The sequence below is a fragment of the Bos taurus genome, chromosome 1 (assembly GCF_002263795.3).
Source record: "Bos taurus isolate L1 Dominette 01449 registration number 42190680 breed Hereford chromosome 1, ARS-UCD2.0, whole genome shotgun sequence".
In the NCBI taxonomy this organism is placed as follows: domain Eukaryota; kingdom Metazoa; phylum Chordata; class Mammalia; order Artiodactyla; family Bovidae; genus Bos; species Bos taurus.
In genome coordinates this window covers 63,957,091-63,981,549 of record NC_037328.1, presented here as the reverse complement: position 1 = coordinate 63,981,549, position 24,459 = coordinate 63,957,091, and the positions used below count along the sequence as shown (strand labels likewise).

General features: G+C 38.8%; 1 protein-coding gene across 4 annotated transcripts; it reads right to left on the bottom strand.

Annotated features, from left to right (window-relative positions):
• Window positions 1-169: 169 nt before the first annotated feature.
• On the bottom strand, window positions 170-24,361 carry TEX55 (testis expressed 55). 4 transcript variants are annotated; one of them, XM_059887907.1, is made up of 4 exons: window positions 23,126-24,361; window positions 22,157-22,303; window positions 19,774-19,836; window positions 170-369 (listed from the first exon to the last, which is right to left on the bottom strand). In XM_059887907.1, exons 1-4 carry the CDS (start codon window positions 24,344-24,346, stop codon window positions 271-273), a joined length of 1,530 nt encoding a protein of 509 aa, XP_059743890.1. In that variant the 5' UTR covers window positions 24,347-24,361; the 3' UTR covers window positions 170-270. The 4 variants fall into 4 exon arrangements, with proteins under 4 accessions (XP_059743890.1, XP_059743891.1, XP_024850342.2 ...); XM_059887908.1 differs by having other exon boundaries at window positions 19,774-19,833; XM_024994574.2 differs by lacking the exon at window positions 170-369 and adding an exon at window positions 9,281-9,415.
• Between the last annotated feature and the right edge of the window lie 98 nt (window positions 24,362-24,459).

Here is a 24,459-nt window from a genome sequence, read left to right as displayed (position 1 = left end):
GCCAGTAGATTTCTGCTGCTCTGGAATGTGTAATTCTGACAGATGGAAGCACCTGGACAGGGTTCATCTCATCACACGTCTGGATTCCTCGTAGGTCTGGGCTTCCTTGAACACACACTCAGGGCTTCTGTTTTGATTTTGATTTGTTTTGTTTTTATTAGTGTGATTTAATCCTTAATTCTGCTCTTGAGCATTAAAAAGGCCTTTTTTGTTGTCCTGACTGTTCAGTCATGCTGGTACACATTTATGTGTCCAGGGTCATGTCTAGTTTCAATTTCTGTAACTTCCAGATGCTATGTCTATGGGGATAAGAATTGCCCAAGGAACGCCACACTGAGTTGGTCCAAAGACTGATAAGGGCCAGGAGACCTGGAAACAAAGAGGTTGAGAGATAGAGAAAGGGCTCAATCAATCATCCCATGTTATCCAATTAATTTCTCCATTCCTTCTCTCCCCTTCCCTTTTTCTTTCCTCCTTTCCTCTGGAGCCACGTGTCATACAATGTCTGAAGAAGATGTTTATTTCAGTGGTTGCATAACACACCATGGATACATGCATCATAGTTTGTTTAGCCTGGTGTGAGTGATGGGTCATGGCACTCATGTTAGGATTTACTCAGTGCCTTAATCGATAGATTTTTGGGGTTCTCGTGGGCCAGGACCATCCTTCTAACAGGTTAAGTTTTGCAGGAACAGACTTGGAGACTGAGTACAGGGTGCAGTATATTTATTAGTGAGTAAATACCCAGGGAAGAGAGAAGGGAGAGGGAAGAAACAAGGTTGGGTGGAGAGGAGGTCCATCTGCCATGCAGGTGGGACAGCCCCAGGAAACTCTGGAGGAAGATGCCCTGTTACAGTCGCTCTGCCTTGGTTCCCTTTATAATCAGTCCTTAGACACAGGTTGCCCTAGGAATGTGGCTTTTTATAGCAAAAGGCTGTCCCTGAAGTGGGTGGGCAGGGGAGGCACGAGCTGTGGTACTCTCAGGAGCTGGGCAGCATGTTCCCCCTCAAAGGTGCCTGCACGGGGCATCTCTGTGTCAATCACATGACTTATTTCTCCTCAGCTCTGCAGGGCCTGGTTCGGGAGAAAATTTTTCACACAGTGGAATTCTATGCAATTGTGATAGGAAAAATGAGGTCACAGAAAACCACTTCATTACATGGAAATATGTTCAGTTATTCAATATTTATTTATATAAATATGTATCAAGAACTTATGAAGTGCCAAATACTTCCTAAGTACTACAAATGAAAAAATCATGTTACAAAATAGTTTGTACAATTCAACACACTTTTTTTTAAAGTATGTATATGTGTAAGTGAATTTAAAAGTTAGAAAGAAAAAGATTAAAAAAAGTTAGAAATTAAATATACCAGGATTTTATATGGATGATGTGATATGAATGACTTCTTGGTAGCTCATATATTTATAAATGATCTATGTTACAGAGAAATATGTAAATTATTAAAAATGTGTTCTTTGGAAATCTTTGTGGTAAAGTAGCAAGGATACAGACAAGGACATATGTTTCCATTTATATCTTAGGCAATGTATGTTCTATTTCTAGGATTCTATGGGGAGAAAACATGAATCTTTTCAAAACAGATTCAGTTCAGTTCAGTTCAGTCACTCAGTCATGTCCAACTCTTGGTGACCCCATGGACTGCAGAACGCCAGGCTTCCCTGTCTATCACCAACTCCCGGACCTTGCTCAGACTCATGTCCATTGAGTCAGTGATGCCATCCAACCATCTCATCCTCTGTCATCCCCTTCTTTTCCCACCTTCAATCTTTCCCAGCATCAGGGTCTTTTCAAATGAGTCAGTTCTTCGCATCAGGTGGCCAAAGTATTGGAGTTTCAGCTTTAGCATCGGTCCTTCCAATCAATATTCAGGACTGATTTCCTTTAGGATGGACTGGTTGGATCTCCTTGCAGTCCAAGGGACTCTCAAGAGTCTTCTCCAACACCACAGTTCAAAAGCATCAATTCTTTGGCGCTCAGCTTTCTTCACAGTCCAACTCTCACATCCATACATGACTACTGGAAAAACCAAATCTTTGACTAGACAGACCTTTGTTGGCAAAGCAATGTCTCTGCTTTTTAATATGCTGTTTTCAGTTCAGTTCAGTTCAGTTGCTCAGTCATGTCCAACTCTTTGCGACCCCATGAATCGCAGCACGCCAGGCCTTCCTGTCCATCACCAACTCCCGGAGTTCACCCAAACCCATGTCCATCGAGTCAGTGATGCCATCCAACCATCTTATCCTCTGTCGTCCCCTTCTCCTCCTGCCCTCAATCTTTCCAAGCATCAGGGTCTTTTCAAATGAGTTAGTTCTTCACCTCAGGTGGCCAAAGTATTGGAGTTTCAGCTTCAACATCAGTCCTTCCAAAGAACACCTAGGACTGATTTGCTTTAGGATAGACTGGTTGGATCTCCTTGCAGTCCAAGGGACTCTCAAGAGTCTTCTCCAACACCACAGTTCAAAAGCATCAATTCTTTGGCGCTCAGCTTTCTTCACAGTCCAACTCTCACATCCATACATGACCACAGCAAAAACCATAGCCTTGACTAGATGAACTTTTGTTGGCAAAGTAATGTCTCTGCTTTTTAATATGCTGTCTAGGTTGGTTATAACTTTTCTTCCAAGGAGCAAGCGTCTTTTAATTTCATGGCTGCAGTCATCATTTGAGCCCCCCAAAATAAAGTCTCTCACTGTTTCCATTGTTTCCCCATCTATTTGCCATGAAGTGATGGGACCAGATGCCATGATCTTAGTTTTCTGAATGTTGAGCTTTAAGCCAACTTTTTCACTCTCCTCTTTCACTTTCATCAAGAGGCTCTTTAGTTCCTCTTTGCTTTCTGCCATAAATGTGGTGTCATCTGCATATCTGAGGTTATTGATATTTCTCCCGGCAATCTTGATTCCAGCTTGTGCTTCATCCAGTCCAGCATTTCTCATGATATACTCTGCATATAAATTAAACAAGCAGGGTAACAATATACAGTGTTGACATACTCCTTTTCCTATTTGGAACCAGTCTTTTGTTCCATGTCCAGTTCTAACTGTTGCTTCTTGACCTGCATACAGATTTCTCAGGAGGCAGGTCATGTGGTCTGGTGTTCCCATCTCTTGAAGAATTTTCCACAGTTTGTTGTGATCCACACAGTCAAAAGCTTTGGCATAGTTAATATAGCAGAAATAGATGTTTCGTATGTATGTTGTTATATGATATGGGGTAGTTCCAAAAAATTAAATAATAATTACAGCAATATTAATTGGACACATGGAATTTCATTGCATGGATACATTTGATCAATTTGTGGTTGGACAATTCTGAGGTTGGACAATTATCCCCATGTTTTTCTCATAAAAATTTGACACAAATCTCTATGAAATTCTCCATGTTCAGTGTCATGGCTGGAAGCATGGTTTGATTACATGCGTGATTTCATTGTGGGGCAGTTTTGGTGAAGACAAGGTGTGGCTCCAGTGGTAGCCAACTAAAATAGAGCATTAAGGTCACAAGAAAGGAGGAGTCCTTTGTTACTCAGGGCATACTCCTCTCCCCTGTACCTCCCAACTCTGAGTCTGGAGCTGTCTGAGGCTCTGCCTGGAGAAATGCCTACAGTTAGTCGCCTCTGTTGGTTTTGAGGTGGGTCAGCTGTCCTGCTTTATTCGTTATTGGGTCCCATCTGATTTCTGTCTCCAGAAATTATAAAAATCTCAGGTTTCTCTCTCTTCTGCTTTGAGTATTAAAATAGACTTACTTCTTTTTGTAAATATTGACTGTAATTTTAAAGGAGTTTCAGGAGGACTGCTTTGGGTATTTAAAAATATTTAAAAACACAGAATTAGGCAGACAACTCAACTCTGCCCTATTGGACTCCTATCTCTTCATAAGAATAAGCCACAGTACCAATGTGTATCTGGTGTCAACTTACTGAAAATTCCCCTAATACTACAAGAAATTAAATAGCCTTTTCAGAGCCTAATAAGGTGCTGGCACACATATTATTTGCCACCTAAAGTAACATAACTCTCTTTGTCTGAGTTTTAGCTTTATAATGTTTCCAGCTAAATAACTGGCATGAAGTTTCAAGCAGAGGTCACAGCCATCGACAACCATACCTGTTCACCTCCCCAGTATACAAAAATATATGTGCACACATGTGAGCACAAAAACGCCAACAGACATTATTATACTTCCATACTCACTTCTTATTCACAAGAATAGGTGGTTTACATAGTGTTAACACAAAAGTTGATGACATAACAACAAAAGAAGGTAAGTGGAAGAGATACGGTGAGTAAAACTGAGTCTGATCAGTTCTGACATATACACACCCACGGAAGCATCATGTCAGTCAAGATGGTGAACAACCAACCAATCACTCCTGAAAGTGTCCTCCCTCCTATGCCTTTGTGATCCTTGCTCCTGCCCCCTTTCCCCCCAGATAACAATTGATCTTCTTCCTGCCACTATAGATTAGTTCACATTATCCAGAATTTAAAGTAAATGGAATCATACAGTAAAAAAAGAGAGAAAGAAATAATAGGAAGCTTTATTATGGACAGTATCTCCCAATACATACATATATCAAATCACTACATTGTACACCTTAACCTTATGCAATGTTATTAATATATGTCAATTATATCTCAGTGAGCTGGAAACACACTCACAAACATGAAATAACAGAATGCTAATTTAAAAGAAAATAAAACACATGCAGGAGACCAGAGTAAAACAAGGGAATTCATAAAGAGTGGGGGAAATAGAAGAATAATTCCAGAAGCCTGAGTCTTCCTGTTTCTATTGTGTCTGAGCCTCATAGCTATTCTCCTTCACTTTCATAAAATGGACTTAAAACATTAATCTTCACATTAATTAAAAAAAAGCTTTATGGATATATAATTCATATACTACAAACTTTACTCTTTTGAGGTGTACAATTCAGTGGTTTTAGGACAGTCAGAATTGTGCAACTGTTACCACTACTAATTCTAGAACATTTTCCACACCCACAAAAGAAACCTCCTTCTCATTGCATTCACTCCCCACCACTCCCTCTCCCCTGCCCTGGCAGCCACTTATCTGCTCTCCATCTCTGTGGGTTTGCCTGTTCTGGACATTTCACCTAAATGGGCTCACACACTATGTGGCCTTTTGTTACTGGCTTTCTTTCACTTCACAGAATGCTTTTAAGTTTCATCCAAGTCATAGTCATATATCAATACTTCATTCCTTGTTATTACCAAACAATACTCCATTGTATGTATATATATATATATATATATATATATATATATATATTCATTTTTAAAAGTTGTAGTAGAAAACATATGACATTTACTATCTTAACCATTTTTTTTTCACTTTACAATATTGTATTGGTTTTGCCATACATTGACATGAATCTGCCATGGGTGTACATGTGTTCCCCATCCTGAACCCCCCTCCCATCTCCCTTCCCATCCCATCCCTCTGGGTCATCCCAGTGCACCAGCCCTGAGCTATCTTAACCATTTTTAAGTGTAAGGTTCAGTGGAGTTAAGTATAATATATTCACATTGCTGTGTAACAGATCTCCAGACCTTTTCTATTTTGCAGAACCGAAACTACCTGTGAAACAATCCCCCATTTCCCCTCCCATAGTCCCTAATAAGCACCATCCTACTTTGTCTATATGAATTTGACTATTTTAGATACCTCATAGAAGTAGAATCACACAGTATTTATCCTGTTGTGACTGGCTTATTTCACTTAGCATAATGTCCTCAGTGTTTATCCATGGTGCAGAATGTGTCAGAATTTCATTCCTTCCAAAGCTGAATAACATTTTACTGTATATACAAACCACATTTTTATTTATCCACTCATCTATCAAACATCACATTTAAAAAATCCATTCATCACTTGCTGGGCATTTTTATTGTTTGCACTTTGGGGTTATTATGAACACTGCTATGAATATTCTTGTAAAGTTTTTTTTTTTTAATTTAAAATTTTAACACCGAAAGCATTTCATATTGGGGTATAGCTGATTAAGGGTGGTTTCAGGTGAACAGCAAAGGGACTTAGCCACACATATACATATCTCTATTTTCCCCCAAACCCATCTACCATCTAGGCTGGCACATAGCATTGAGCAGAGTTCCATGTGCTCCACAATATGTCTTTGCTGGGTATCATTTTATGTTCTGTACACGTTTTTAAATGGCCATATATTTTCAGTTGTCTTAGATATATTCCTAAGGGTGGAATTGCTGAGTCAGAGATAATGTTAAAGTTTTTGAAGAATTGCCAAACAGTTTCCCAAAGCAGCTGCTCTATTTTACATTTCCATTAGCAGTCTAACTATTCTAATTTCTCTACAGCTTTGTCAGCACTTGTTATTATCTGTCTATTTGGTTACAGCCATCCCAGTGGATGTGAGGTAACACCTCATTGTGGTTTGGTTTACATTTCCCTAATGACAAATGATGTCACGTTTATTCTTTAAATGGAGGAGGGAAAGGGATGTGCCCCAGAAAAGTGTTCTAGCAGCTTGATTCTCAATTACTGTGAGGAGATGGAGGAACAAGTGAGTGAGGGTCAACAGGATTGCTCAGGGAAGAATCTAATATCAATACTATTGATAATAACATTACTAAAATAATAAGAACTTACATTACCAGGCACTTTTGTAGGTGTTTTTCCATATTATCTCATTCAATAACATTTGAGGCACTCACACTTCATATCTATAGGAATAACTCATCTTTAAGAAGCATTCTTAAGGGATTGATTCCTTTAAGGGAGGTCATACTTACGAACCCTGCTTGTTCTGACACTGAAACTTTTATTCCCATTACATTTTTTTCCCTATGTGTCATGTCCTCTGTTAGTTTTACTCTGAAAAGGCTGGGACTCCTCTTCCTTTTCTAGTGGACAGCCAGCTCCACCCAGAGTCTCACCTTTCACATTTACTCCTGGTCTGGAACTACTTCCTACCACACAGGGACTGAGAACTGAACATACTTTTTGCTGATTGACTCAGGCTCAAGAGAGAGCCTGAGTCACTGAGAGTGAGGCTTGACCTCCATTTTCTCCCTTCTTCTTTCAGTCAAACATATTCAGTCAGGAGCACTGGATACCAAGTGCATCGCCGCTGGTCCACTGCCTCATTGTGAAAGGTCAAAGGACAGCTCTGAAATGCCTCACAGATTGCCCGTGAGAAGGGCTGAAGTGACTGTGGAGGACTAGTTTGAGGTGTTCTGCTTCATGGAACACAGCAAAGTGTTAGGGTTGAAAACCAGTGGACTAAATCCAGTAATTTCAGATGTTACTGATAACATCCAAGTCTTTGATCACTAATAATATCAATAACCTCAGATATGCAGATGACACCACCCTTATGGCACAAAGTGAAAAGGAACTAAAAAGACTCTTGATGAAAGTGAAAGAGGAGAGTGAAAAAGTTGGCTTAAATCTCAACATTCAGAAAACTAAGATCATGGCATCCGATCCCATCACTTCATGGCAAATAGATGGGGAAACAGTGGAAACAGTGAGAGACTTTATTTTTGGGGGCTCCAAAATCACTGCAGATGATGACTGCAGCCATGAAATTAAAAGACGCTTGCTTCTTGGAAGGAAAGTTATGACCAACCTAGATAGCATATTCAAAAGCAGAGACATTACTTTGCCAACAAAGGTCCGTCTAGTCAATGCTATGGTTTTTCCTGTGGTCATGTATGGATGTGAGAGTTGGACTGTGAAGAAGGCTGAGAGCCAAAGAATTGATGCTTTTGAACTGTGGTGTTGGAGAAGACTGTTGAGAGTCCCTTGGACTGCAAGGAGATCCAACCAGTCCATTCTGAAGATGATCAGTCCTGGGTATTCATTGGATGGACTGATGCTGAAGCTGAAACTCCAATACTTTGGCCACCTCATGCGAAGAGTTGACTCATTTGAAAGGACCCTGATGCTGGGAGGGGTTGGGGGCAGGAGGAGAAGGGGACAACAGAGGATGAGATGGCTGGATGGCATCACTGACTCGATGGACATGAGTTTGGGTAAACTCTGGGAGTTGGTGATGGACAGGGAAACCCAGCGTGCTGCTATTCGTGGGGTCGCAAAGAGTCGGACACAACTGAGAGACTGAACTGAACTGAATATTGTTGATCCTTTGATATTTGGGTCAATGTTGTTCTACCCGCTGATTAATTATATCTTAGTTATGTCTCTCAAAGTTTTCCCACAGGTTCACTGTAAGTTTATCAGCTTTCACCTAGTTTTGCCAGCCTGTAGTCAACAGAAAGACTGCTTATCTGCCTGGAGAACATTTATTGAGTCTGGGCACAGGCACATTTTATGGACAATTGAAGGAAAAACAAAAGAAACTTTGAAGTTCTAAGCATAGATTTTTAAAAATATAATTGTTAGACATAAAATTCACGTATAAAAAAGGGATTTGTGCATGACTATTCAAACAGGAGCTTAATTCATTGTAATACACCACATAATTACACCAAGTCACCAGGGAAACAATATGAACAATTTAGTCTGCTTTAATGCTCAAACAGAAATGAAATTTTCAGACAATAGTAGTATCATATGATCATCTCAGTTATGATTGCTGGGTGCTCTCAGGCTATGTAGACCTCGTTAAGGTTTTTAGCTTTTAAATACCAGTTTGACTGGTTGCACATTCCACACAATGTAGACACTCTTCAGAGGATAAAGGTAATAAGGAAGTGACATTCTGCCTCTCTCACAGGTGTGTACAGAGTAGTACAACATGTTTGAGTTTTGCTGTAGGTTAAAAATCAGAAGAAGACTATCCCAAGGAATAGATTAAATTGTATCCACTAATGTCATACCGTGGCAGGGTCAAAGGGGAAAATAGTAAACATATCTTGGAGGTATTAAGAAACAAGAAAAGAGATCTTACACCAATTATCTCCTAAAAGTACTGTTAAAAATTATTTTCTGCACATTTTCTGATTGAAAATTCTATAAACAGCTTTGAGACATGATGGATTTGTATGCTTTTGGGAACTGCATATAAACTGCTAATATTCTTTTCTTTATCCTCTTTGGGATTCGTGAACATGTTTCTGTTCAGTGCTTTGGAGGAATGAGTATTGAAATATCAATGCACGGAGAAGTATACATGTATATGTTTTGTATGATTAACCAGAAGTATCTGTAACTGTTCTATGAATTTTACAAAGGTACTCAGCAGATTTTTACTTAAAAAATAAAAACATATTTAGGCACAGTCACTACCAATGACCATTCAAAAATGATTTTTCAGAGTGGGCAACAGAACATGGTGTTGACACTGATGGTTGTAAACAATGTTTAGGAGAGATTCATTCTTTGTTAAGCTTCACTTTTCTTCCTGTTTTGTATCATTTCCTGTACCTGAGGAGAATGAAAAAAAATTTTTTTTCCACTTGAAGTTTTGATCTACTTGGTACTATCATATCTTGTAGGGTTAAAATATATAGAAAATCAAAATATAGACGTCCTTACACTGACTTGGTACAAATAATTTAGATTTTGATAACTCAAGGAGAACCACTAAAAGTATAATATTAAGAAGATTATTAGGGTTGTGACCTTTTTCTGTACGATACTGTAAATACATAGCATATACATTAGTCAAAACCTATAACGTATAACACAAAGAGTGAAAGCCATTGAGTTGTGTCTAACTGTTTGCAACCCCATGGGCTATACAGTCCATGGAATTCTCTAGGCCAGAATACTGGAGTGGGTAACCCTTCCCTCCTCTAGGGGATCTTTCCAACCCAGGGATTGAACCCAGATCTCCCACATGGCAGGCAGATTCTTTACTGGCTGAGCCACCAGGGAAGCCCAAGAATACTGGAGTGGGTAGCCTATCCCTTCTCCAGCAGATCTTCCCAACCCAGGAATCGAAGGGAGGTCTCCTGCATTGCAGGCAGGTTCTTTACCAACTGAGCTACCAGGGAAGCCCATACACAAAGAAACTTTATGTAAATCATGAACTTTAGTTAATAATAATGTATCAAACTGGCTGACCAATTGTAACAAATGTACCATAATAATGCAGAATGTTAATAATAGAGGAAATGGGGGGAGCAGATGGGAGTAAGTGGGAACTCACTGTACATTCAGCTTAATTTTTCTGTAATGTAAAACTATTCTAAAAAGTAAAACATATTAATTAAAAAAAATCACCTCAGTGTAAAACCAAAAAACAAACTGAGTATAACTTCTAAATAGAAAAATGGAACAATAAAGGAAGACGAAAAGTAGAGGAAAAGAAACAAAACAGGTGGGACAAGTAGTATAGATTCAAACCCCAATATATCTTTAACAACATCAAATATAAAAGGACTACTCTAATTAAAAGCTTGCCAGATTTGAATAATTATAAAAATTATAATATATGTAATTAATATTTATAAGAAAGATGTCTAAAACATAAGGACAGAGAAAAGTTAAGAGTCATAAAGATGGAAAATATATACCATTTAAACACTGAGTAAAATAAATCTGGTGTAGCTATAACAATATTGAAAAGAGTAGTTAGAGTTCATGTTATACTTCTTAATGATCAAAAATTCAATTTACCAGAAAAATATAAGAATCTAAATTTATAAGTACCTAATAACATAGCCTCAATTACATATATACAGCATAAATTGACAATAATATTGGAAAACTTGAATAACATGTTTAACAAACCTGATCCAATGGATATATTTAGACACTTCTCAATAACTGAAGAATAAATATTTTTTCAATCCCAATTAATTCATTCACAGCAATTAACTATATGCTGTATCATAAAGCAAGTAAATACATTTCAAAGACTTAAAATCTTGTTCTATGAGTAAAGTGCAATCAACTTTGAAATCAATAACCAAAGGGCAACAAGAAACCAAAATTAGGTATTAATATAACGCGACTGAGCAACTGATCTGATCTGATCTGATAAAAAATCTACTGTCCAAAAATCCATATGTTGCAGAATAAATCATAAAGAAAATTAGAAACTATTTTGAACTACATAAAGTAAAAATACCACACACTTATCTATGTGATAAAACCATAAGAGTATATATTATATATTAATAATATATAGTTTACTATATGAAGATCTGCTTCCTATATGCAAGAAGAAACACTAAAAAAATGAATTCTTCAAATAACACCTGTGTACTGTAGACAAAATACAAACCCCCATCCAAAAGAAAAAACCTGCAAACTGAAACAAAACATAAAGTCTAACAACTACATGAAGGTTCTGGACACTAAGCAAATACAGGTAGGTTTTGAAAAGGAGTCTAAACTTAGAGCAAGTGATCAACATGGAATGGATTCCTCAGTTTTCATAATTTTGACCCAATGACAATCATGACCCACAGACACAGCTGTGGCTGCACTAGAATACCTCAAACTCTGATAGAAAACCCATTGCTTTTCTGGAGGGAAAAATCACAGAAAGTGGCCTGGTCAAATGTCAGATGCTGAAGAGTGAGGGGGAATCCTCAAAGAGGGAAGGTCTGTGCATGAACTCTGCACACGCCTTAGGTTGCCTTCTGAATCATGCATTCGTAGGTCAGATTCAAACTAGCAGTAGCAAAAAGAAGTGACCACAGAAGGCAAGAGACAGTGCTCACAGTTCAAATCTAACCATGTTAACAGCCAGTTAAACAAAAACAAGCACATCATCACTTGTCAGAAGAATATGACAGAACACAGTCTGCACAGCACAAGATTTATGATGTTCAAGATGCAATCGAAATTATCCTAGTTACAGAAAACCTAGAGAATGCAATTCATTTTAAATGGAAAAGACAACCTTTACTTCTTCCTTTCTGATTTGGAAGGCGTTTACTTTTTTTATTTAAAGTAGTTATTTATGCCTAATTGCTCTGGCTAGGACTTCCAGTGCAAGGAGCACATAGAGAGTAAATATACCATTCCCTACTTTTGCATATATTTGAAATGCTCAATAGTTGAAGAAAATTTACAGACAAACAGCATAAAAATAACATCCAGAACATATTGTGTTCCTTGAAGAAGAAGAAAGTGGGTAAGGGGGGAGAAATAGAAACAGTATTTGAAAAAATGCTGGCTGCAAAAAATTTCAAAATAGATGAAAAGCATTAAAACCCAAAGGTCTGGAACTCCTATTTCCTCTAAGACCAGATTTCCCTCTTGTTCAAAACAACTTAAAAAATGAACAACATATAAGAAACAATGGTTTTCAAGATGTTCGCAACAAAGGACAGTGCTCTGTGAGAGTCAGGAAAGAAATGAAGTGAGCCTTATGAGTGCTCTATCTTATTGTCTTCAGAAAGCTTCCTGGCCTCATGGCCAGGAAAGTGAACCCAAGAAGACCTCGGCAGACCCCTAAGTTGTGCAGATGGAGCTGAGATCCTGAAGAAAGCATGGTAGCTATAGTTCACAGGATAGAGTGCCAGAGAGGAGAGAACTGCACAGAAAGAACTCTGGAATCTGCAGAAGTTCCCCTTGAAATAATCCCCTGAGTGTGGATCAGTACATGTGTGTGAGGAAACTCCCTGAGGCCATGGACAGAACCAAGCCAAGGATATTGCCTATTATCACCAACTGGAAAACCTAGCGTGATTCATGGGGCACTGGGTAGAGTACTCACAAGGGTCTTGCCTCAGGAGTACGGAATACTTAGTCCAAGATGAACACTGTTTTGCCTCACTCAAAAAAATATCTTGAAAGCAAAGCTGGAAAGGATCAGATTGTTTCCAACTAAATCAGCTGGGTCGCCAAATAAAGTCCAAGAATATTTACATGAATGCCAAAAAAAAAAAAAATCCAGTACCTACTAAGGTAACATTTATAATATATTGCACCAGTCAAAAATTACCAGGCACGAAAGTGACAATGTGAAAGTGTTAGTTGCTCAGTCATGTCTGACTCTTTATGACCCCAATGACTATAGCCTACCAGGCTTCTCTGTCCATGGGATTTTCCAGGCAAGAAAACTGGAGTGGGTTGCCATTCCCTTTTCCAGGCAATCTTTCCAACCCAGGGATCAAACCTGGGTCTCCTGCATTGAGGCAGATTTTTTACCATCTGAGACTCAAGGACACCTACTTATAGCAATGTTATATGTCAATTATATCTCAATAAAAAAATTACCAGGCATAAAACAAGCAGCAAAACCAATTATTATAACTATACTCTCTATGTTAAAAAAGTTAAGATATTGACACTATAGAAAAGATAAAAACTAAATTGGGGATGAAAAGTGTACTGTAGATACTACACAACAAAAGATCAATACCCTTGAAGACAGCAATAGAAAATTGATATATGGAAAGGGAAAAAAAGAGTTAAAAAACATTAACAGAATTAGGAAATTGTGAGACAACTTCAACTGCCCCCATATATATGTAATTGGAGCTTCTAGAGGACAGGGATGGGATAGATAAGTGTTTGAAGAAACAGTGGCTGCCAAATTTCCAAATACGTGAATGTTCACCACAGCATTACTCATAACGACCAAAAAAAAAAAAAAAGGAAACAATTAAACGTCTAATTCAGAATACAGAATACAAAAACGAAAAGGAATGAATAATATGCACAAGATGAAAGAATCCCAGAAATATAAGTTCAGTTCAGTCTCTCAGTCATGTCTGACTCTTTGTGACCCCATGGACTATGCCAGGCCTCCCTGTCCATTACCAATCACCGGAGTTTACTCAAACTCATGTCCATTGAGTCGGTGATGTCATCCAACCATCTTATCCTCTGTCGTCCCCTTCTCCTCCCATCTTCAATCTTTCCCAGCATCAGAGTCTTTTCAAATGAATCTGCTCTTTGCATCAGGTGTCCAAAGTACTGGAATTTCAGCTTCAGCATCAGTCTTTCCAGTGAATATTCAGGACTGATTACCTTTAGGACTGACTGGTTGGATCTCCTTGCACTCCAAGGGACTCTCAAGAGTCTTCTCCGACACCACAGTTCAAAAGCATCAATTCTTTGGCACTCAGCTTTCTTTATAGTAAAACTCTCACATCCATATGTGACTACTGGAAAAGCCATTGCTTTGACTAGATGGACCTTTGTTGGGAAAGTAATGTCTCTGCTTTTTAATATGCTGTCTAGGTTGGTCATAACTTTCCTTCCAAGGAGTAAGGTCTTTTAATTTCATGGCTGCAGTCACCATTTGCAGTGATTTGGGAGCCCTCCCAAATAAAGTCAGCACTGTTTCCACTGTTTCCCCATCTATTTGCCATGAAGTCATGGGACCAGATGCCATGATCTTAGTTTTCTGAATGTTGAGTTTTAAGCCAACTTTTTTACTCTCCTCTTTCACTTTCATCAAGAGGCTCTTTAGTTCTTCTTCACTTTCTGCCATAAGGGTAGTGTCATCTGCATATCTGAGGTTATTGATATTTCTCCCAGCAATCTTATTCCAGCTTGTGCTTCATCCAGCCCAGAGTTTCTCATGATGTACTCTGCATGTAAGTTAAACAAGCAGGGTGACAACATACAGCCTTGATGTACTCTTTTCCCAATTTGGAACCAGTCTGTTGTTCCATGTCCAGTTCTAACTGTTGCTTCCTGACCTGCATACAGATTTCTCAAGAGGCAGGTCAGGTGGTCTGGTATTCCCATCTCTTTCAGGATTTTCCATAGTTTGTCATGATCCACACAGTCAAAGGCTTTGGCACAGTCAATAAAGCAGAAATAGATGTTTTTCTGGAACTCTTTCACTTTTTTGATGATCCAATGGATGTTGGCAATTTGATCTCTGGCTCCTCTGCCTTTTCTAAATCCAGCTTGAACATCTGGAAGTTCACAGTTCATGTATTGTTGAAGCCTGGCTTGGAGAATTTTGAGCATTACTTTGCTAGCATGGGAGATGAGTGCAATTGTGCAGTAGTTTGAGCATTCTTTGGCATTGCCTTTCTTTCAGATTGGAATGAAAACTGACCTTTTCCAGTCTGGCGGCCACCAGTAAATTTTCCAAATTTGCTGGTATATTGGGTGCAGCACTTTCACAGCATCATCTTTTAGGATTTGAAATAGCTTAGCTGGAATTCCGTCACCTCCACTAGGTTTGTTCGTAGTGATGTTTCCTAAGGCCCACTTGACTTCATATTCCAGGATGCGTGGCTCTAGGTGAGAGATCACACCATCTCTCTCTAGGTGAGAAATCACACCATCGTGATTATCTGGGTCATGAAGATCTTTTTTGTACAGTTCTTCTGTGTCTTCTTGCCACCTCTTCTTAATATCTTCTGCTTCTGTTTGGTCCATACCATTTCTGTCCTTTATTGAGCCCATCTTTGCATGAAAATTTCCCTTGGTATCTCTAATTTTCTTGAAGAGATCTCTAGTCTTTCCCATTCTATTGTTTTCCTCTATTTCTTTGCACTGACCACTAAGGAAGTCTTTCTTATCGCTCCTTGTTATTCTTTGGAACTCTGCATTCAAATGGGTATGTCTTTCCTTTTCTCCTTTGTCTTTTGCTTCTCTTCTTTTCATAGCTATTTGTAAGGCCTCCTCAGACAACCATTTTGCCTTTTTGCATTTCTTTTTCTTGGGGATAGTCTTGATCATTGCCTCCTGTACAACATCACAAACCTCTGTCCATAGTTCTTCTGGCACTCTATCAGATCTAATCCCTTGAATCTCTTTGTCACTTCCACTGTATAATCATAAGGGATTTGATTTATGTCATACCTGAATGGTCCAGTGGTTTTCCCTACTTTCTTTAAGTCTGAATTTGCCAATAAGGAGTTCATGATCTGAGCCACAGTCAGCTCCCTCAGTCAGCTCAAAAGAAGCTGGCCTGCAAATAGTATCATTATCAGGTTCCATTTATATAAAATCCATAGAGTCAAGCTAATCTAGAAGTTGGAATAGTGGTTATTTTCTGGAAAAGAAAGTGTAGTGATTGGAAAATGGTCACCATGTGGGATTCTGAGGAGATGAGAACTTTCAGTCTTTTGACCTGAGTGGTGATTTCCTGGCTCTGTTGAAGTAGTGACAGACAAGTTGTGCAGATTTGATCCCTGTAATTTTCTGTATGTATGCTTGAAAAGTTTTAAAAATGAAAATATATTTTCCCATATTACCAGGAAAAGGAAGAAAAATCATATGATCATCTCAATAGATATAGAAAAATAATTTGATAAAATTTAATAATTCATGGCAAAACTTCTCAGAAAACAGACTATAAAGGGAACTGCCCTAATATTATTAGTAGCATTTATTAAGCACAATAAACACTATAATTAATGGTTAAATAAGCATTTTTTTTTTCTCTTAAGGTTGAGTGCCAGCAAGGTAAACCACTTGTAGCTACTTCTATTCAACATTAATTCTGCGGGATATTCCTAATCAGTGTTCTTTATCAGTCAGGATTCCAACAGGAAACCGTACTTTCAAAACAGAAAAATTCAAAGAGGTTTATTCAAAAAAAGTACTGCTTTTAAAGAAGTAGGCATTAGGTAGTCACAGGAGATAATGCAATAATCCAAAGCTAGGAAACACTGAACTTTGAGACTGAAAGTCAAGAGGAGGGAACATTACTCTAATTCAGGAGAAAAGAGCTGTATAAAGTAAGATGCTTTAAGAGAATCAATGACTTCCAGAAAACTCAGGACAGATAGATCATGGAGAAAAGGACAGGGGAATAAATCTGATCTCATCCTCTTTCCTCTTTCCCATCTTTCTCCAGGGTTTCCTGTTGGCTTAACCCACTGTGAATCAAAAGGAATGAGAGCCTATTGATCTAGTCCATGCAGATTAGCTTCTCTGCAGCATAAAGAAGAGATGAAGGTAGATCTGAGGGGGTTATAAGACATGCAGTAAGACAGAAAGAAAGAAAAGGATAGGGATTGGAAAGGTTAAATATGATATGATTGTATATGCTGGAATACCCAAAATATCTACAAGTGCTTGATTAGAAATATTGAGTTTAACTAGGTTGCTGCAAATAAGATCAACAAAAATTAGTTACACATCTATATGTCAGAAATTAGAACCTGAAGTTTTAAAAGTTTCTATTTATAACAGCATCAAAATTATAAAATACCTATGAATAAATCCATCAAAAGATATGTAAAATCTTTATGCAAATAATAATGATACTGGAAGAAATTAAAGACCTAGATAAATGGAGAGGATAAAGCTTATTGTTCAAGCTGGTATTCAATACTTCTCCCCAAATTGATCAACAGAGCCAAAGCAATCTCCCCACAAAATCCCATCAGTGTGTGCTAGTGTGTGCGCGCGCGCGTGTGTGTGTGTGTGTGTAACTTGACAAATAATTCTAAATGCTGAAAAGGAAATGCACACACCTAAGAACAACCAAGATACTTTAAAAGAAGAATAAGATGGGAGGACCTGCTCTGGTAGATATTAAGACTTATTATGGGGCATTCTAACTAAGAGATTCTTGTAGTGGAGCAAGGATCAACAAATATACGACAGGAGTCAAATAAAAAAACAGCGTGGAAAGTACTGTCTTTTCCTATAAGGTGCTTGGTCAATTGGATGTCTGCTTGAAAGAAAATAAAGCTTGACCTCACTTCACATCCTACACAAAATCAATGTGAAAAGCAAAACAAAACCAAACCTATAAAAAAGATGGGTTTGTGTTATCTTCTACAAGATAATACAGGGACTAAGGTGAGGAGCTTGGGCTAAGGAGACACTTATAATATAGGATACCAGAAGTAATAAAATAAATTTGAATATATAAAAATTAAAAATTCCTGTTCATGAAAAGATATCTTTAAGAGATAAAACAGGAAGGCAAAGAGTCGAAGAAGATACATGTAACAAATACATCAACAAAGAGTTCACAACCAGAACATATAGAAAACTGTTACAAATGACTTAAAAATACAATATAATAGAAAAGAAATATTTCCAAATGGCCAATAAACAAATGAAAAAGTATGCAACTGCTTTAGTACTCAGGATAAATAAGTTTAACCTGAAATGATTTATTACTGTTCATCCATTAAAAAGGCTAATGCTGAAAAGATTGGTAATATTGTTGGGTGTAAGTGGTAAGGATGTAAGACAACCAAAACTCTAATGCACACTGCTAGTGGGAGTGTAAATTGGTGAAATTTCCTTGGAAGATCATTTGATGTAATCTATTAGAGCTGAGCTACACATACTTTAGAAGCCAGCATTCTCTCTTGTGGGTATGTATCCAAGAGATATGTGTATTTATGTGTACCAAGAGACATGCGCATGAAAATTCCTAGGAAAAAGCTTTGTAATAGGTTATCCTGAAGGTCCATGTCTATCACAGAATGAATAAACTGTGGCATTTCAAATGAGGAAAGCTATATAGCAATGAAAATAGATGAACTACAGCCATACCCAATAGCATGGATTAATTTCACAGACATAGTTCTGAGTAAAAGAGTGAACAAATGAATCTCTACTACATGGTTCCCTTTTTATAAAGTTTAAAAGGTTGACAAGTCTACACGGATACAGAGAACAAACTAGTGGTTACCAGCGTGGGGGCAGGGGGCAAATAATTGGGTGTAAGACAGGCTCAAGCATGTATTGTACAACATGGGGAACACAGACAATATTTTGTAATAACTGTAAATGGAAAGTAAGCTTTAAAAATTGCATAAAAATTTAAAACTAAAAATATTTTTAAGTCTAAAAAATAAAGCAGTTTGGTTCTAGAAGTCATGTTCTCAACTACTAAATAAAATAAAAATTTCAAAAATCTGACAAGTCTAAACAAAAGTGTTTTATGATTCATGTTTCATGGCAAAATTAAAAAGAAAAGTGAGAATGTCATTACCATAAAAGTCAGAATAATAGTCCCTTTGTGGGAAGTGATAACCTTGAGGAAACCGAAGGGGACTTCTCAGATGCTGACAATGTTTATTTATTTATTTTTTAATTAAAATAGAGTTTATTAGCTTTTCTTTTAATATAAACATGAGGAAGAAAAACCACATAAGTTGTAGCATTCTTTTCAAAATAAAACTGCAATCAATACTTGAATCTCCAAGCTCCATAAACAATATTTTTTGAGGTGGTAGATTGTAATATTTTTATATCCATTATTTATCATTTATGTCTCTGTCCTTTAAAAATGATGGAACCTGTGGTACTCAATATAATATGAAGCCTTGCTATAAAGAGAGAAAGTATTTCTGGCCGAGAAATGCTTTGTTTACAGGCAAAATTCCTAGGATTACATTTGAGAAGGTAGGAGGAGAAAGATTTTACATAGTTGAGAACACTTTTTTTTTTTAATGTTTCAAGGTTAGGTGACATCATTACCAATTTCCTAGAAGACTGACTGCTGGACCTCCCTGTCTTTTAATGGGCTTCCTGGTGGCTAAGTGGTACCCTGTGTTAAAAAGCCTGAGGTAAGGGTTCTTAAGATTTATCTTTCCTCAAATAACAGAACACACCTACAGCCAGGTCAACACACAGGATAGAAAAGCTGTTTCATATCACTTACTTTCCTATTCCTGCTGCTGCTGCTAAGTCGCTTCAGTCGTGTCCGACTCTGTGCGACCCCATAGACGGCAGCCCACCAGGCTCCCCTGTCCCTGGGATTCTCCAGGCAAGAACACTGGAGTGGGCTGCCGTTTCCTTCTCCCTGACAACATTTAGTTTTTTTTTTTTTTAACCTGAATGGCAGTTACAGATATGCTCTCTTCATGGTCATTGACTGAGTTGCACACGTTTTGTACACTTGTATGTGTGCTATATTTTATAATAAAAAAATTCCATACCTGGCACAGCATAAAATTCAGGGGATCCTCTGGCTTTTCATAGACTAAGTTTTCAGTGATCTGCTGAGAGAGAGAAAGATATTACATTATGGTTCTGAACTAAACTTATGTGGTCAGGTTATACTTCCTTATTACTGATATGTTTAGGTAAATTAAGGTAAAATGTGGGTGAATAAAGATTTAGTAATAAATAGCAGTGGATATCTTTCTAGTTTCTAAGTTCCACCTCATGTGAAGAGTTGACTCATTGGAAAAGACTCTGATGTTGGGAGGGATTGGGGGCAGGAGGAGAAGGGGATGACAGAGGATGAGACAGCTGGATGGCATCACCGACTCAATGGACGTGAATCTGAGTGAACTCCGGAAGTTGGTGATAGACAGAGAGGCCTGGCGTGCTGCAATTCATGGGGTCGCAAAGAGTCGGACACGACTGAGCGACTGAACTGAACTGAACTGAAGATCAAAGAGGTAGTGAGAAGGTTTTGGAGGAAGTTTTTATTTTGAGAATTTTGATTTTGCCAGGCTGAGAAATCAATAAATAATTTACTTCAAAGAACAGTCAAAGAAACTTTTTCAAGTAAAAATTTTAAAACACTATGATTTTTACAAGAAACTTCCTAAGGCATTTGATTCTAAAAGTTTAAAATGATGTTCTGTGTTTGTAATAATAAATGAGAAAGCATATCAAAGACTTCAGAGACTCACTTTCATATGTTTTGTTGCTGTTGAATAACAAAAATTATTTATAAAGTAAACAGAATTCTCATTTGCAGGGAATAACAATAGGGCAAATTTCTGGTATAAAGTATTCTGATCTGTTTAATGCATGCATGCTCATTAATCATTTTACATATATTTCTACTGAACACATTTATAACTAGTTTTTCTTATAACAATGTTCAATGCATAAACACTGTTTTTTCTTGACAGATGAAGAAAATTGCTTACAGAATGATTAAAATTCTACTTTCTAGGGCTTCTGTCCTTCAGTTTAACAATTAGTAGTTCTTTGTTAAAGCCAGAAAGCCCAGCAGTTAGCATTCTCCCACAAAAGGACATTTTAAAGAAAGAAAGGGCATAGAATAACATTAATAAAGTAAATATCACTTATCCCTGTTATAAGAGGACACTGAGATTCACAGAAATTAGATAATCTCTTTCAAATTACAAAGAGGAGAAGGAGCAAATTGAGCTTGGAGACTTGGGCTAATAGATTATAAAATTTGTGCACTTTCCTCTACATCCTACTTCTTTAAACTTAAATACTTCCAGCTTAAATGTTTTCATTTGAGGTGGGCCATTCAGTGCCTGATGAACTATGGAATGAGGTTCGTGACATTGTACAGGAGACAGGGATCAAGACCATTCCCATAGAAAAGAAATGCAAAAAAGCAAAATGGCTGTCTGGGGAGGCCTTACAAGTAGCTGTGAAAAGAAGAGAAGTGAAAAGCAAAGGAGAAAAGGAAAGATATAAACATTTGAATGCATAGGTCCAAAGAATAGCAAGAAGAGATAAGAAAGCCTTCTTCAGCGATCAATGCAAAGAAATAGAGGAAAACAACAGAATGGAAAAGACTAGAGATCTCTTCAAGAAAAATAGAGATACCACGGGAACATTTCATGCAAAAATGGGCTCGATAAAGGACAAAAATGGTATGGACCTAACAGAAGCAGAAGATATTAAGAAGAGATGGCAAGAATACACAGAAGAACTGTACAAAAAAGATCTTCACGACCCAGATAATCATGATGATGTGATCACTGACCTAGAGCCAGACATCCTGGAATGTGAAGTCAAGTGGGCCTTAGAAAGCATCACTACGAACAAAGCTAGTGGAGGTGATAGAATTCCAGTTGAGCTCTTTCAAATCCTGAAAGATGATGCTGTGAAAGTGCTGCACTCAATATGTCAGCAAATTTGGAAAATTCAGCAGTGGCCACAGGACTGGAAAAGGTCAGTTTTCATTCCAATCCCAAAGAAAGGCAATGCCAAAGAATGCTCAAACTACCACACAATTGCACTCATCTCACACGCTAGTAAAGTAATGCTCAAAATTCTCCAAGCCAGGCTTCAGCAATATGTGAACCGTGAACTTCCTGATGTTCAAGCTGGTTTTAGAAAAGGCAGAGGAACCAGAGATCAAATTGCCAACATCCGCTGGATCATGGAAAAAGCAAGAGAGTTCCAGAAAAACATCTCTTACTGCTTTATTGACTATGCCAAAGCCTTTGACAGTGTGGATCACAATAAACTGTGGAAAATTCTGAAACAGATGGGAATACCAGAACACCTGATCTGCCTTTTAAGAGCCAGGTCAGTGTTTGTCTTTTATATTATAATTACTTTAAAACTCACATTTTAAAAAGAGATTGAGAGGTTTACCTGGAATATTTGCAGAATGTGGTGTTTCTCCATGTATCGAAGTGAAACTTGATAAGGATCTTCATATACTATAGGAGGAAATCGCCTCTTATAAGGTTGACTGTATGCATCAGAAATCCTTCTTTCCTGGTATGATGAAAAATCATCCTAAAATGGAAATATCCCCCAAGAAAGTCTTTAATGAATAGAAAATTCCCAGGAAGTTTTGTTACTGTTGACGTTATCAGTGGAATTTGGTATTGACAGGATCTGAACTCTACAAACTATAGACCTTGTGAGAGATCTGGCTGATCCTCCAGGCAATGTAATGTACCTCAGGTCTTGAGAGATGCCTTAGACATAGCCAGTCTACTTTTCCCTTCACAGAGATATCCAATGGACTCCAAATTCCTTTCCTGTGGCAGAAGCTCAGAGAGGGGACGGAGAAGGCAATGGCACCCCACTCCAGTACTCTTGCCTGGAAAATCCCATGGATGGAGGAGCCTGGTAGACTGCAGTCCATGGGGTCGTGAAGAGTTGGACACGACTGAGCGATGTGACTTTCACTTTTCACTTTCATGCATTGGAGAAGGAAATGGCAACCCACTCCAGTGTTCTTGCCTGGAGAATCCCAGGGACGGGGGGAGCCTGGTTGGCTGCCGTCTATGGGGTCGCACAGAGTCGGACATGACTGAAGCGACTTAGCAGCAGCAGCAGCAGAGAGGGGAAATGAATTAGTTTCCCAGGGTTAGCAGCAGAACCAGGACTTGAAACCCAGGATTCCTGCATCCTGGTTCATTGATCCTGCCTGAATGGTCTACTTCGGGTAGCTGAGAAGGCAACCCATCTCGTTATCTCCCACCCTACTCCTACCTTCCTGAATCCTATGGGTTACACATAGCACAGCATGTGCCCTCTGCCCGCATTCTCCCAGAACCCTGGCTTGATCTCCAACCTCCCAGGTGGGTATCAAATGTCCTTATAACCTACAGGCTCGACTTCCGTGGGTTGAGGTTTTTCTCGACTGATGATATAGTCCAGTTTAGATGAAATGGAGGGAAACTTTTCAGAGTAGGCCTGTTCTTTTGTTTGGAAAGTACTGTTATCAAATGGCATGAAGACTCGCAGGTCAGCTACACTTTCAGTGTCACTTTCAATGGAAGTATTAGATACGCTGGCATCTGTCTGGCTAGGCTCAAATTTGCAGGGTTGCACTTTGAAGTCATCCTCTTCCTCTTCCTTGCCATAGCCAAGCTGTCTGAATACTTCGTCATTAGACTGTTCTCTGTAGTCAAACAGGTTGTCTTCTGTGTAATCATCCTCTTCATCCAATAAGTCATCAGTCTGGTCAGATTCACCACCAGCCTTGTCAGAGTCAGTCTCAGGGTGTTCAGCTGGTTTAGTAGTCTGGTCATGCACTTTGAGGTGAGTCTTTGAAGCTCTTTTGTGGTCAACTTGGTCAGATGATCTCTGATCAATTTGTTCATAAGTTTTTTTCTCAATCAGGCCGGACAATCTACTTTCGATCTGTTGAGCCGTTCTTTGGTCACCTGGTCGGGGCATTCTGTGATCACTCCGCCCATGGGCTCTTTGTAAAGATGGCACAGATGGCTTTTGGTCAAACTGTTCAGAAGCTATTCTCTCAGCTAGGCTGGACGTTCTCTGTTCAGTTTGCTCATAAGTACCTTGTTCAGGCAGAGCAGACATCTGGTTGTCAGTGTGTTCAGACCTGACACCATCAGCTTGGCTAGATGCCTTGCTGTCCATCTCTTCTGACATCCTCTGATCAGCCTGGTCAGATGTTCTACCACTGGCAAAATTATCATGGTCAGATGCTCTGAGGTCAGCCTGATCAGATGTTCTTTCTCCCATGTGTTCATCTACTTTGTGGTCAGCTCGATTAACTATGTTGGGTTCAGCCAGGCCAGACACCATTTGGGCAGTCTGGTCGGCTGCTCTGTCATCAGTCCAGTCATCTGCCTCCACTTCATACTGGTTCTGCCTGCTGTCTTCCTGGCCATCTGTGTGTCTGTCATCTGGGGTCTTGGCTGGTCTTTGGATTTCCGAGGATTCGGTGGGAGCTTCTTCTGGAGGCTTTTCCATTTTCTGCCTGGTACCCGACTGGTCTAGATTGCCAGACTCTGTGGGTGGGGCCGGACCTGGGTCGTCTAGGCAACCATCAGAGCGTATGTGAGTGATAACAATGGCCATGGGCTTTATTCCGGGCCTCCGCGCTGGTTCTTCCAGGCATGCTGGCGAATGCTAGTGAGTGTCAGGCAGTGAGCGGGACTTCCTGCGGCTGCCTGGGGACCAGCTGCCTCTGG